The sequence below is a fragment of the Mobula hypostoma genome, chromosome X2, assembly GCF_963921235.1.
Source record: "Mobula hypostoma chromosome X2, sMobHyp1.1, whole genome shotgun sequence".
Classification (NCBI taxonomy): Eukaryota; Metazoa; Chordata; class Chondrichthyes; order Myliobatiformes; family Myliobatidae; genus Mobula; species Mobula hypostoma.
Genome location: NC_086129.1, coordinates 26627683 through 26642740, shown reverse-complemented (window position 1 = coordinate 26642740; position 15058 = coordinate 26627683). Strand labels below are relative to the sequence as shown.

General features: G+C 45.3%; 1 protein-coding gene across 1 annotated transcript in view; it reads right to left on the bottom strand.

Annotated features, from left to right (window-relative positions):
• spa17 (sperm autoantigenic protein 17) overlaps window positions 1-8434 on the bottom strand; it is a 69061-nt gene extending 60627 nt beyond the window's left edge. Inside the window, exons 1-2 of the mRNA XM_063038787.1 lie at window positions 7826-8434; window positions 6119-6189 (exon numbers count right to left, since the gene is read on the bottom strand). Coding sequence (XP_062894857.1) covers window positions 6119-6189; window positions 7826-7979 — 225 coding nt within the window. The 5' untranslated portion in view covers window positions 7980-8434. The remainder of the gene's footprint in view (window positions 1-6118; window positions 6190-7825) is intronic.
• Window positions 8435-15058: the final 6624 nt, after the last annotated feature.

Genomic DNA, 15058 nt, shown 5'->3' with positions numbered 1-15058 from the left:
TTCAGCTAATTTGTTTCACACTATGTAAACCACCCCCCCCCAAAAAAAAAGAAACAGCTAAGGGTGTTGGATACAGCAAAGGCTCCAACCCCAATAACATTCAGGCAATGGGCTGAAGACTTGAGCCCAGAACTTGCTGCACCCTTGGCCAAGGTATTGCAGTACACTGATATCTGCCCAAAAATTTGGGAAACTGCCCAGGTACATCCTATCCAAAACAAGCAGTTGCTGGGGTGATATACTGCATCCGGTGCTCCCGATGTGGCCTTCTGTATATTGGTGAGATCCGACGCAGACTGGGAGACCGCTTTGCTGAACACCTACCCTCTGTCCGCCAGAGGAAGCAGGATCTCCCGGTGGCCACACATTTTAATTCCATGTCCCATTACATTCTGACATGTCTATCCACGGCCTCCTCTACTGTAAAGATGAAGCCACACTCAGGTTGGAGGAACAACACCTTGTATTCCGTTTGGATAGCCTCCAACCTGATGGCATGAACATTGACTTCTCTAACTTCCGCTAATGACCCACCTCCTCCTCGTATCCCATCTGTTATTTATTTATATACACACATTCTTTCTCTCTCTCTCCTTTTTCTCCCTCTGTCCCTCTGACTATACTCCTTGCCCATCCTCTGGGCCCCCCCCTTGTCTTTCTCCCCAGACCTCCTGTCCCATGATCCTCTCATATCCCCTTTGCCAATCACCTGTCCAGCTCTTGACTCCATCCCTCCCCCTCCTGTCTTCTCCTATCATTTTGGATCTCCCCCTCCCCCTCCCACTTTCAAATTTCTTACTAACTCTTCCTTCAGTTAGTCCTGACGAAGGGTCTCGGCCCGAAACATCGACTGTACCTCTTCCTAGAGATACTGCCTGGCCTGCTGCGTTCACCAGCAACTTTGATGTGTGTTGTTAGTTCAAATCCAACCCTGCCAATGAGTCTACTCTCGATTATCATCAAAATGATGGAGGAGATAATTGATACTGCTATCAAGCTGCACTTACTTAGCAGTAATCTACTCACTGAAGCTCAGTTTGGGTTCTGCCAAAATCAGCCAACTGCTCACCTCATTACATCCTTAGTACAAACATGGACAAAAGAGCTGAATTCTGGAGGTGAAGTGAGAGAAACGATCCTTGACGTCAAGGCAGCATTTGATTGAGTATGGCATCAAGGAGCCCTGGCTAAATTGGAGTCAATTAGAATCAGGGGGAAAATCCTCTGCTGTATGCATTTATACCTTGTACAAAGTAAGTTGGTTGTAATGGTTGGAACTCAGTCATCTTAGCCAAAAGAACAACTCTGAAGGGCACTGTGCTAGGCCCAACCATCTTCGGCTGCTTCATCAATGATCTCCCTACAGGCACATGGTCAAAAGCAGGGGTGTGCATAGATGATTGCACAATGTTCATCACTATTCATAACTCTTCAGATAATGAAGATGCCCACATCTAAATGAAGCAATATCTGAATAATCTCCACTTAGACAGCACCAGAGGTCAGAATGGAACACTGGGTCACAGAAGTGATGAGGCTCACTGAGCTGATATAGGAAGAGCTGCTCCTTCAAATAGTATTGTTGCCTATAGTCCTTACATCGGCACATAAATAAGCACTGGTTATTAATAAGTTCAGATGTCTGTCAGCCTCTCAAGCTTAGCTCCTCTTGGACTTCACTGCATGCATGCCCACACTTGAAAGTTTGAAATAATCAGGAAGTAAGGAGGAGGTGAATCCGACCTTCTACGACATTGAAACTTGAGACTAGCAGTAGAGCAGGACGTGGCAAGATTCTGGGCTTTAAGAGAAAATCCACACAGTCACAGGGTGCATATGCAAACTCCATATTTAAGGCACAGGCAGGGTCAGACCTAGGCCACTAGAGCTGTGAGTCATCTGCACCAGCTATAGCAGCACTGTGCCACTCAATGGTGTGAATGGTACTGGGTATGTGAGAAAGAATAGGTGACAAAGAAATGAGGAGAGAAAATGGCATTGATGGGACAGGCTCAAAGGATCCTCTATCATAAGAAAGTATATGAGGATAATATGGGAAACTGAAAACAAACCTTGAAAACAAGCAGATGCTCAATATGATACAAGGTCAACTGGCCTGTCATGGAGGACTGTTGTGGTGGGTCAACTCTCTAGAACTGTTTAAGCAGGCTGCCATCCCAAAATGTGGAATAAGAAAGGCTACAACGAAGTTGATAGTTTGTCAGCTCAGGAACCAGATAGTCTAATCAATTACCTGATTATCCACTTCAGTCTGACTCACAACCATGTAGCCCAACATATATAAATACATGGATATAATATTTGTGGTATTAGAACTGTTATTAGTTAATTAAATAAATTTGCAGGTGATTTTGAGTAAACTAGCAGACAAAAAAATATAGTAAGGGCTCTAAAAAGGCCTTTGAAGACAGTCTTTGATTCTCCTGCAAGAAAGGTATTTTCTGTTTTGATGCTCAAGCCCACAATAATTTTACAGACAATGATTAAGACTTTGAATTGAACCAGGCCAGTCTGAAAAAATTACTAAGCAACTACTATCAACAGATCACTTGCAATACTAGAGGAAACAACACAGTGGACCATTGCTACACCACCATCAAGAATGCCTACCATGTTATTCGATGTCCTCACTTCGGGAAGTCTGATCACCTGACTGTACTTCTACTCCCTGAGTATAGGCAGAGACTGAAGAGACAGAGACCAGTAGTGAGGACCAAGAAAGTATGGACAAGGAAAGCACAGGAGCGCCTACAGGACTGCTTTGAATCGGTGGACTGGACTGTATTCAGGGATTCATCTTCAAATCTGAATAAGTATGCTGCAGTTGTTACCGACTTCATTAAAACCTGCGTGGATGAGTGTGTGCCTACAAAGACTTACCGTACATTCCCAAACTAAAAGCCGTGGATGAACCAGGAGGTACGTCATCTGCTGAAGGCTAGATCTGTGGCATTCAAGTCTGGTGACCCAAGCCTGTACCAGAAAACCAGGTATACTTTGCGGAGGGCTATTTCAAGGGCAAAGAGACAATTTTGAACGAGGTTGGAGGCGACATCGGATCCACAGCATCTCTGGCAGGGTTTGTAAGACATTACTTCCTACAAAGCGAAACCCAATAGCACTAATGGCAGCGATGCTTCACTACCAGATGAACTCAGTACCTTCTGTGCACACTTTGAAAGGGAGAACACAACTACAGCTGTGAAGATCCCTGCTGCACCTGATGACCCTCTGATCTCTGTCTCAAAGGCTGATGTTAGGCTGCCTTTAAAGAGAGTGAACCCTAGCAAGGCAGAAGGTCCCGGTGGAGTACCTGGTAAGGCTCTGAAAACCTGTGCGAACCAACTAGCGGGAGTATTCATGGGCATTTTCAACCTCTCACTGCTACAGGTAGAAGTTCCCACTTGCTTCAAAAAGGCAACAATTATACCAGTGTCTAAGAAGACTAATGTGAGCTGCCTTAATGACTATCACCCGGTAGCACTCACATCTACAGTGATGAAATGCTTTGAGAGATTGGTCATGACTAGACTGAACTCCTGTCTCAGCAAGGACCTGGATTCATTGCAATTTGCCTATCACCACCATAGGTCAACGGCAGATGTAATCTCAATGGCTCTCCACAAGGCTTTCAACCACCTGGACAACACAAACACCTATGTCAGGATGCTGTTCTGCTTCTGCTTCTGCTTGGTACTGCGCAAGCACTGCCGGACGGCTGTTATAACGCGCAGTCGGTGTGAACGGTGTGGGAGTTAAATTGTAAAGTAAGTTTTTTTGACTAGATCCCATAAATCGATTTGATTGAATCTATCTTTAAAAATATTAATGTCAGAAATACTGTGCAGGTCTGGCGGCAGAAGATTCCACTCTCTTGTTGATCTTGGGTAGAGGGAGTACTGGTAGCAAATCTTATTGAATGAAGGAGTCTCCAATATGTGAGGTCCAGATTGCTGTTGCGTTGAATTGACCCTGTGATGAATTTGGATGTTTGATGGAGTGATGTTATGAACGTCTTTGAAAATGAAAATTAACCGTAGTTTAATACGTCGGTTTTCAAGTGGTTCCCATTGAAGGTCAGAGAGCATGTTGGTGACACTGGATTTCCTGCTGTAATCGTTTAACACAAAGCGAGCAGCATGGCGAAGGATTTCTTCGATGGACCTCTTATTGTTGGCTTGATGGTTCATCAACTATAGCTCAGCATTTAATACCGTCATTCCCACAATCCTGATTGAGAAGTTGCAGAACCTGGGCCTCTGTACCTCCCTCTGCTATTGGATCGTCGTCTTCCTAACAAGAAGACCACAATCTGTGCAGATTGGTGATAACATATCCTCCTCGCTGAGAATCAACGCTGGTGCACCTCAGGAATGTGTGCTTAGCCCACTGCTCTACTCCCTATATACACATGACTGTGTGGCTAGGCGTAGCTCAAATACCATCTATAAATTTGCTGATGACACAACCATTGTTGGTAGAATCTCAGGTGGTGATGAGAGGGCGTACAGGAGTGAGATACGCCAACTAGTGGAGTAGTGTTGTAGCAACAACCTTGCACTCAATGTCAGTAAGACGAAAGAGCTGATTGTGGACTACAGGAAGGGTAAGACAAAGGAACACATACCAATCCTCATAAAGGGATCAGAAGTGGAGAGAGTGAGCAGTTTCAAGTCCCTGGGTGTCTGAGGATCTAACCTGGTCCCAACATATTGATGCAGTTATAAAGAAGGCAAGACAGTGGCTATACTTTATTAGGAGCTTGAAGAGATTTGGCATGTCAACATATACACTCAAAAACTTATATAGATGTACCATGGAGAGCATTCTGACAGGCTGCATCGCTGACTGGTATAGGGGAGCTACTGCACAGGACCAAAAGAAGCTGCAGAGGGTTGTAAATCTAGTCAGCTCCATCTTGAGTACTAGCCTACAAATTACCCAGGGCATCTTCAGGGAACAGTGTCTCAGAAAGGCAGCGTCCATTATTAAGGACCTCCAGCACCCAGGGCATGCCCTTTTCTCACTGTTACCATCAGGTAGAAGGTACAGAAGCTTGAAAACTCACACTCAGTAATTTGGAACAGCTTCTTGCCCCCTGCCATCCGATTCCTAAATGGACATTGAACCCGTGAACACTACCGCACTTTTTTTAATATACAGTATTTCTGTTCTTGCACGATTTTTCATCTATTCAATATACGTATACCGTAATTGATTTATTTATTTATTATTATAATTTTTTTTTCTATATTATGTATTGCGTTGAATTGCTGCTGCTAAGTTAACAAATTTCTCGTCACATGCCGGTGATAATAAACCTGATTCTGATTCTGAAGCATTAGAACCATAGAACATTACCGCACAGAAACAGACCTTTTGGCCCTTCTTGGCTGTGCCAAACCATTTTTCTGCTTAGTCCCACTGACCTGCACCTGGATCATAACCTTCCATACACCTCTCATCCAAGTACCTGTCCAAGTTTTTCTTAAATGTTAAAAGTGAGCCTGCATTTACCTCTTCATCTGGCAGCCCATTCCACACTCCCACCACTCTCTGTGTGAAGAAGGCCCCCTAATGTTCCTTTTAAACTTTTCCCCCTTCATCCTTAACCCATGTCCTCTGTTTTTTTTTTCTCCACTAGCCTCGGTGGAAAAAGCCTGCTTGCATTCTCTCTATCGATACCCATCATAATTTTATATACCTCTATTAAATCTCCCCTCATTCTTCTACGCTCCAGGGAATAAAGTCCTAACCTATTCAACCTTTCTCTGTAACTGAGTTTCTCAAGTCCCGGCAACATTCTTGTAAACCTTCTCTGCACTCTTTCAACCTTATTTATATCCTTCCTGTAATTTGGTGACCAAAACTGAACACAATACTCCAGATTCGGCCTCACCAATGCCTTATACAACCTCACTATAACGTTTCAACATAACATTGTGTGTCCATTTCCCCAAAACATTCAACTGTCTGGCAGGAGTTACTAAACCACTTTAAGAGTAAGTGCATCATATATTAATTTCTAATATCTTAAATTGAATTTCACATATTTGGGAACTTAAGGAATAAATTGTCACTAATTGCAAACACATACCTTGAACGCATGGTTGTTGTAGAATCGATCCTCTAGTCGTGCTGCCCAATCTGCAGGGTCTATACCAGAGACTGAATTGAACAGCAGGTAGTAGGGAGAGGAGAGAAAATAGAAATATGTTCCAATAATAAATATGGAAATAAGTGTTATGCAGTGAATTCATTTGAAACTAGTGTGACAAATTTAACCTTTTCAGTATTTTTGGTGCTGACAAAAATTTTACTTTTTAATCATACAACCTTTTCATTTCACAAGTTTTAGTACGAAGTGTATAATTGCAAATGTTGTAAGATTACTATTTAGTTAACCTTTACAATGTATATATGAATATTTATGTATCATGTTGTGATATGCAAGTTGCATGTTGTGACTAACGACTGCATTTGTTGGGTAGATGCCAGCACTGCTACACCGTACTAGTATACAGTAGATTAGTTAAAGGCACTGTTAATTCTGTGGTATGCCTTTGGAATTGTGACAACTATGTTGTCTGATGGAGATGGGCTATTTTTGGAACTTCTCCCTCCATCTCCAAGTCAAAGCCTTGTTCTTGCATATTTATCCAAGAACAGTTCATTCAGTCAGGGATTCACAAATGGATGTAATGGGATAAGATAGCATTGATCTGATACACTTGGGGGAAATGGGGAACAGGAAATTAATAGGCTGTCATAAAAAAAAAATTCCCTCTGATTCACTAAGAAATCTGCCATCTTTACCTAATCTGACCTATGTGTGCCTCCAGATTCAATAATGTGGTTGATTCGGGTCATAGACAAGTAGGAATGTACAACGAACTGTTGGTGAGGTTCATATTCTGTGAACTTGTAATGGAAAATGACTCTGTAGGAACATCCACTAACACTGTCAGGGAAGATGTATCTGCAACAGACAAGACTGATGAGGATTAGGTCAATTGAGTTTATTGCATTCACCACTTGCCACACACCCAGTCTGATGGTTATGTATGAGGCTCAATAAACTGATCGGTGTTGGTGTCAGTCTTTGCTGTACACACTTAAGGTCTGTCATCCAGAACATCGGCTATGGTCTTTCCACCCTCAATCCTCTTGAACGTGTTTTTCAACATGGGAAGGCATCCATTCAGCCATGATTGAATGGTGGAGCAGACTCAGCTAATTCTCAGCAAATGGCCGAATTCTCCTCCTATATCTTATGATTCATCAGCCAAGGGAGTCTTTCATGACGTGCTATGAGACTTTATGCGAAAGGCATGAAACACATTTTATTTATTGTTTCGCCTTATCAACATAAATTCCAGACACTAATTTAAAGAGCTTAGAAAGCATTAATGCAACTAGCCATATTAAAGTTAACATTCAGTCCAGAACATTCAACTCTTTGCCCATTTTTAATTTAACTATCTGCTCTCTTCTCCCTTCCAAAGAGATACGTGCTTCGCTGCCTTGTTTTTAACTCGAACCTCTCGCTGCACTTCAACAGGTAGGTAGGCGTCTCAGATTCATTTTTAAAGGTTCAGAAGGAGCAAATCCCAGAATTTAGGGGTGAGCATAGTTGAAGTCAGCAGCAGTAAAGAATATACAAGAGGCTGAAGTTGGAGCAGACAGCAGGGCTAGAGACATCGTGGTATCATAATGCAAAGGCAACGATGTTTGAATTGGAGGCATTAAGAGATTGAGGACAATGTACGGTAGACAGTTTAAGTATGGCAATAAATGGAGTTACCCGTCCTGGATTTCAGCAGATCCTCAAAGTATCCGGCAGCAAACTCTATGATGTCTTGTGGCTGTTCTCTCAGCACTTCTCTGGACAGCCCCTCCAACAAAGTCCCAAAGCCACGGGGAATTCGGAGGGTGGTGTTGGAAAATGGCACTGACATGCTGGTACAACCTCCTGAGATTAATATATGATTTCCCACCTTCTGCTAATTAGGAACTTTGACTCTCTCTTTCCTGTGTTCCTTATCCCACACAAATCCGTCCGGCCTTTTCTGTTACCTCGTTCAATGTGTTTGATCCTTATTCCATTCACAGGTTCCTCCCCCTGTTCCAGGTATGTAAACCCCCCTGATACACCAGGTCTTTCTTTCTTTATTTATTTTCTCTCTCTCCCCCTCTCCCTCTCCCAAACCTTCCCCTCTCTATCCCAAGTCTTCTCCCTCAGGCTCAAATGTCTCCTCTCCCCACCTCAGGTTCTCCCGCTTCTCGTCGTACGAACCTCCAGTCGCACTTCCAGTTTTCTTTTCCCTGTCCTTGGTTTCTCCACTGTATCTCAAAGTTATTAACCTCGTCTCAGATTTCTCCCTACCCCACTTCTCTCCCGATCCCAGTCTCTCCCTCTTCCTCCGCTCAATCCCAGTGCGGGATCCCTGCAAATCCACCCGTTTCTCGGCGAGGTTGCTCAGTTACCAAATTACTAAACTGTTGCCGGGAAACACACCTTCGTAAACAAACTAACCTACGGAAAGCGCAAGGTCGAAATAGAAGAAACGTGGTAATAAGGACACAACACAGGTCTCTACCACAGTTACGCCGAAACTTATCGATTCCTGTTGGAAGGTTACCGCGATCGTCACATTAAATACAAGAGGTTCTTAAATGTTATCAACATAACCGTGCAATTTAAGCATAGATTTGTAATCAATAGAATTTCTTTAGTTAGGTAGGCAACTAGAGCTCTAGACTAAGCTGACATGTAAACTTGGCACATGTAATTATGCAAACACAAGGAATTCTGCAGTTGCTGGAAATTCAAGCAACACACCTCTGTTGTGTGCTGGAAAGTAATTATATAAAGTGTTGTTTGAAGGCATTGTAACCTGTGCTGTAAGTACTTTTTTTCTAACTTACATGAGATGAAAGAAGAAATAGGTAATAGCTTAAATGGAATGCCATTATTTAAAACTCAAGCAACACACATCAAAGTTGCTGGTGAACGCAGCAGGCCAGGCAGCATCTCTATGAAGAGGTACAGTCGACGTTTCGGGCCGAGACCCTTCGTCAGGACTAACTGAAGGAAGAGTGAGTAAGAGATTTGAAAGTGGGAGGGGGAGGGGGAGATCCAAAATGATAGGAGAAGACAGGAGGGGGAGGGATAGAGCCAAGAGCTGGACAAGTGATAGACAAAAGGGATATGAGAGGATCATGGGACAGGAGGTCCGGGAAGAAAGATAAGGGCGGGGGGGGACCCAGAGGATGGGCAAGAGGTATATTCAGAGGGACAGAGGGAGAAAAAGGAGAGTGAGAGAAAGAATGTGTGTATAAAAATAAGTAACAGATGGGGTACGAGGGGGAGGTGGGGCATTAGCGAAAGTTAGAGAAGTCGATGTTCATGCCAACAGGTTGGAGGCTACCCAGACGGAATATAGGGTGTTGTTCCTTCAACCTGAGCGTGGCTTCATCTTTACAGTAGAGGAGGCCGTGGATAGACATGTCAGAATGTAATGGGACATGGAATTAAAATGTGTGGCCACCGGGAGATCCTGCTTCCTCTGGCGGACAGAGCGTAGGTGTTCAGCAAAGCGGCCTCCCAGTCTGTGTCGGGTCTCGCCAATATATGAAAGGCCACATCGGGAGCACGGGTAGCCTCCAACCTGATGGCATGAACATCGACTTCTCTAACTTCCACTAAGGCCCCACCTCCTCCTCGTACCCCATCTGTTACTTATTTTTGTACACACATTCTTTCTCTCACTCTCCTTTTTCTCCCTCTGTACCTCTGAATATACCTCTTGCCCATCCTCTGGGTCACCCCCCCCCCTTGCCTTTCTTCCCGGACTTCCTGTCCCATGATCCTCTCATATCCCTTTGCCAATCACCTGTCCAGCTCTTGGCTCCATCCACCCCCCTCCTGTCTTCTCCTATCATTTTGGATCTCCCCCTCCCCTCCCACTTTCAAATCTCTTACTCACTCTTCCTTCAGTTAGTCCTGACGAAGGGTCTCGGCCTGAAACGTCGACTGCGCCTCTTCCTATAGATGCTGCCTGGCCTGCTGCGTTCACCAGCAACTTTGATGTGTGTTGCAAGAAAATTTCTAGACAGAGCCTGGGGATACTTGAACTTCAGGTCAGCATGTGCCAACTATTGCAAGAAGGAAGCTGGAGTCGCTCGGGTGAGGCTGTCAGTTGCTCTGCAGTCTTTTCACCAGTCCTGCCGAAGGTTTTTGGACTGAAATATTGACTGTACTTTTTTCCATAGGTGCTACCTGGCCTGCTGAGTTCCTCCAGCATTTTGTGTGTGTTGCTCAGATTTCCAGCATCTGCAGATTTTCTCTTGTTTGGGGGAAATTATCCAGCTTCTTGGGTTTTGGCATTCTGTTTAGGGAGGAGCCAGAAGGGAGAAGCCTATTCCAGCCAACCTCGACCCAGAGTATGGTAACAGCCTTAAGGGACTTGAGCCTTAGTAACAGTATCCTGGGATGACTGTGTCTATTCCAAATGGTGCTGTGAAGGGGGGAACTCCCTGGACACTGAAAGGCTCTTACTGGATTCAGCTCCTAGGCCTACCCGTGGCTCCCCACGGGGTGGTGCAGTTACTGCTGTCTGGGATATGTGGTGCCGTACGTGCACCATCTCAGTGCCCTGGATGAGCAATTTGCCTATGCTGGTCAGCAGAGTAAGAGGGCTAACACAGAGGAAGGAAGATTTTAGATGATCGCTTTTCCCAGCTTGGTATGGCCAGACTGTCCCAAGGACTGATTTCAATGGCCTTAGATTACCTGCTCGCAAAGAAAGGTAGCACTTGTGTTGCTGTTGGTCAAGACTGCGGCACCTCCATTCCTGATGAGTCGGGGAAAATCACTCACCTGGCTGATGACATCTGAAAGTTGGTGTATAGCATTAAGTGGGGGACCAGCTCGTTTGCTATTACATTCTGGGGGAAGGTCAACAGCCTTTTGAGGTACAGGGAGGCTGGTGAACTACTGTGGTAAACTGGGGGTGACTATTGGGTTTACAATATTGGGTGTAGTACTTTTGTGTTTTGTACATGTAGTTCTGTATGGCATTCACGAGGGTCATACTAGTTTGAGGATTGAATTGTCATGATGACTTATCTTTCAAGGGGTGGTTTACTTGTCGATCGAAAGCGGCTTCTACCGTGCTGGTCATCGACTGGTCCATTTGAAGTATGCAGCAGCTCTTTCCCATTGGTTGCCTTGTGTGCCACAGCACCAGTGTCCGGTTTCATGCAACCTCAGGGGTATGAGAATAGCACTTACGCGAGGCTTGGCCTCTCTTTCCTTTTGTCTCCAGGGGCTCCTCTTCACACTGTGGTCACGACCAGAGCTGAAGAACTATTGGGAAAGTACGCTCCAGACTTGCACTCCCAGCTAAGTATTTGTTTGTTGAATATGTAGTTTTGTCAATGTGTAACTTGGGAGGACTTAGATGTTTGTTCAAATCTTTTACTATTTGTAAATAAGTGATTTACATGCTTATTCGTAATCAATGTCTTCTGTCTCACTCATCAAACCTGCGAACTTGTTTTCATGATACTGCCTTGGATATCTGAAACACAGTGACAGAGGATGTGCTGGAATCATATTTGCATAAGACTCAGATACAATCCTGGACCTCTGGTGTAGTTCATGAGAAGGCAAAACATTCTCACTGTGACCCTGTGGATTGTTATGTTTTGTAACTCCAAAACTAATTAAAACTAATTGGAAGGAAAACAGAGCTGGGATTAACGTGTCTGTATTTCATTTTTACTTCAGTGGGATGTGCACTTATAACATGCTGGCGTAATGATGTATGCTGTTCCTGTACTTTTATAAATAACCAATAATGAATTAGGAAAACAAAAAAGAATGCTTAATTAAGCAATGTATTTACAATATCAATCAAACTTTACTGAAATATTAATACAACACTCCTCCCTGATTGACAGAGAGGTCTTGAGTTTGGTTTGTGGTGTAAAATGATTCAATCAGTACTTGTATGGGAGAAAGTTTGCCCTCATTACTGATCATCAACCAGTTGTGCCTATTTTCCACCCACAGAAGGGTGTTCCACTAACAGCAGCAGCACAAATGCAGAGATAGGCTCTGTTTATTGGAGGACACAACTACAAGGTTGAATTCAAGAGGACAACTAATCATGGAAATGCTGATGGATTGTCCTGTTTACCTTTAGAAAAGGGTCAGTCAGTAGGTGCCGTCCCGAATCCGGGGTTGGTGGCTATGCACCTCCATCTTCTTCGATCTTGCGACAGCACCGAGTACAGCCTCTCCTCCAGTTTGTTCTCGCTGGCCGCCTTGGCTCCGCTTGCCACTGCCCCCGCCGAACTCGAGCCCAAGGCCGTGTCGGCCTCCAGTCGTGGCCGCTTCTTCGAGCTTGGCCCTTCCTTAGGCGGTGGCCTTGGGCAGGTCCAGGCACACGGTGCAGCGCCCAAGTTCATCATGTCTCTTCTAACTAAATACATAGCATACGATTTGTAGGCTTTAATCTCTTCCACAGAAGATGGCCGTTGGCTTACAAGGAGCTCATCCACCCCTTGTCAGGTCTTGTTTTTTTTTTAAATTCAAGTCCTGCTGGGTGTCCTCACACCCTCCTCACCAGACTAAGTCCGTTGGGGGGGGGGGCCGGCCAAGTCGCCAACCACTCGACTACGGCTCCCAGCCAAGCACTGGGCGCCCGCCCCCCCACGCCAAATCTCACCGAGTGCCTGGCGCCCGACCGAAAACCATGGTTGAGCTGCCAGCGACCAAACCGCCAACCTTCTAAAAATTTACCAAAAAAGGACACTCCTCTTGCTGTATTCTCACTAATGCAAATCAGAATTCTCAACATTGTGGCTGAGATGATTCAACGGAAACCAGAAAAGACCCCACACTGCCTCAGGTCTACATGCCTCACCAAAATGGCTGGAATGTGCAGCAGACTCCAGTTCCCCAATTTTTACCAGCATTGACATGAACTTGCCCTTGATGGGAGTTGCCTTATTTGAGGATTGAGAGTTGTTGTACTGTCCAAGCTGAGGGCGAAAGTGTTGGAGGAGCTACATGCTGGTCATCTAAGTGTGGTCAAAATGAAACCATTAGCTTGAAGCTTTATTTGGTGGGCTGGGATAGATTAGCAGATGGAGTTCACCGTGCGCTCTTGGGGATGCCAACACATCCAGAAGATGCCAACAGCAGCAACTCTCCATCCCTGGGAATGGCCTGCATTGCCCTGGTAGAGGATTCATGTAGATCATGCCACCTATTCATGGGCACAAATTTCTTGATAGTAGTAGATGCAGCTACAAAGTGGCCAGAAGTGGTTCCAGCAGCTTCCATTACAACCCCGCATACTGTTAGTGTGTTGAGAAGCCTCTTCTCAAGGACTGATGTTCCAGAACGCTTCGTCAGTGACAATCATCCACAGTTTGTTGTAGAACAGTTTCAGTCATTCCTAAAATTGAATGGAATAGGACATACTGTATTACATCTGCACCATACCACCCATCTACAAATGGCTTGGCAGAAAAGTTAGTCCAGATTCTAAAGAAAGCACTGTGAGCAAAGTCAGCAGAACACTACACTGACACTGAAACAGAAGCTCGCCAATTTCCTCCTTGCATATTGCAGTGTAGCCCTTACTCACAGCCAACAATTCACCAGCTATGCTGTTCCCAGGTCACCCCTTGCATTCACACTTGGATCTCTTCAGACCCAATCTCAGAGGAAATATAAAGGATAAACATCTGAGACAAATTGAAAGCTCCCCAAACAAGGAGACTCGATGTTTCGCTCCTGTCAAGCAATCCTGTGATCAAAAGTGGGTACTTGGGAAAATTAAGGATAGAACTGGACGACTGTCCTACACAGTGGAGATCGCGTTTGATGTCATCTGGAGACCAGTTGAGGGGAGCAGTGGCAATTGTTAGAGAAGGAAGATGGCCAGAGCTGTTTGAACCACTTCCTGCAGTCCCAGGGTCAACTCCTACCACCACTATGAAGGAAGTCTCAGAACAACCTATGTTCCAAACCTATTCTGGTATCTGTCCCCCACTTTTCCTTCGCTACATCGACGACTGCATTGGCGCTGCTTCCTGCGCGCATGCTGAGCTTGTTGACTTCACTAACTTTGCCTCCAACTTTCACCCTGCCCTCAAGTTTACCTGGTCCATTTCTGACACCTCCCTCCCCTTTCTAGATCTTTCTGTCTCTGTCTCTGGAGACAGCTGATCGACTGATGTCTACTATAAGCCTACTGACTCTCACAGCTATCTGGACTATTCCTCTTCTCACTCTGTCTCTTGCAAAAATGCCATCCCCTTCTCTCAATTCCTTCACCTCCGCTGTATCTGCTCTCAGGATGAGGCTTTTCATTCCAGGATGAGGGAGATGTCCTCCTTTTTTAAAGAAAGGGGCTTCCCTTCCTCCACCATCAACTCTGCTCTCAAACGCATCTCCCCCATTTCACGCACATCTGCTCTCACTCCATCCTCCCGCCACCCCACTAGGAATAGGGTTCCCCTGGTCCTCACCTACCATCCCACCAGCCTCCAGGTCTAACATATTGTTCTCTGTAACTTCCGCCACCTCCATCGGGATCCCACCACTAAGCACATCTTTCCCTCCACCCCCCCCCGCTTTCCACAGGGATCGCTCCCTGCGCAACTCCCTTGTCCATTCATTCCCCCCCCCCCATCCCTCCCCACTGATATCCCTCCTGGCACTTATCCTTGTAAGCGGAACAAGTGCTACACATGCCCTTACACTTCCTCCCTCACCACCATTCAGGGCCCCAGACAGTCCTTCCAGGTGAGGCAACACTTCACCTGTGAGTCGGCTGGGATGATATACTGCGTCCGGTGCTCCCGATGTGGCCTTCTATATATTGGCGAGACCCGACGCAGACTGGGAGATCATTTCGCTGAACACCTACGCTCTGTCTGCCAGAGAAAGCAGGATCTCCCAGTGGCCACACATTTTAATTCCATGTCCCATTCCCATTCTGATATGTCTATCCAC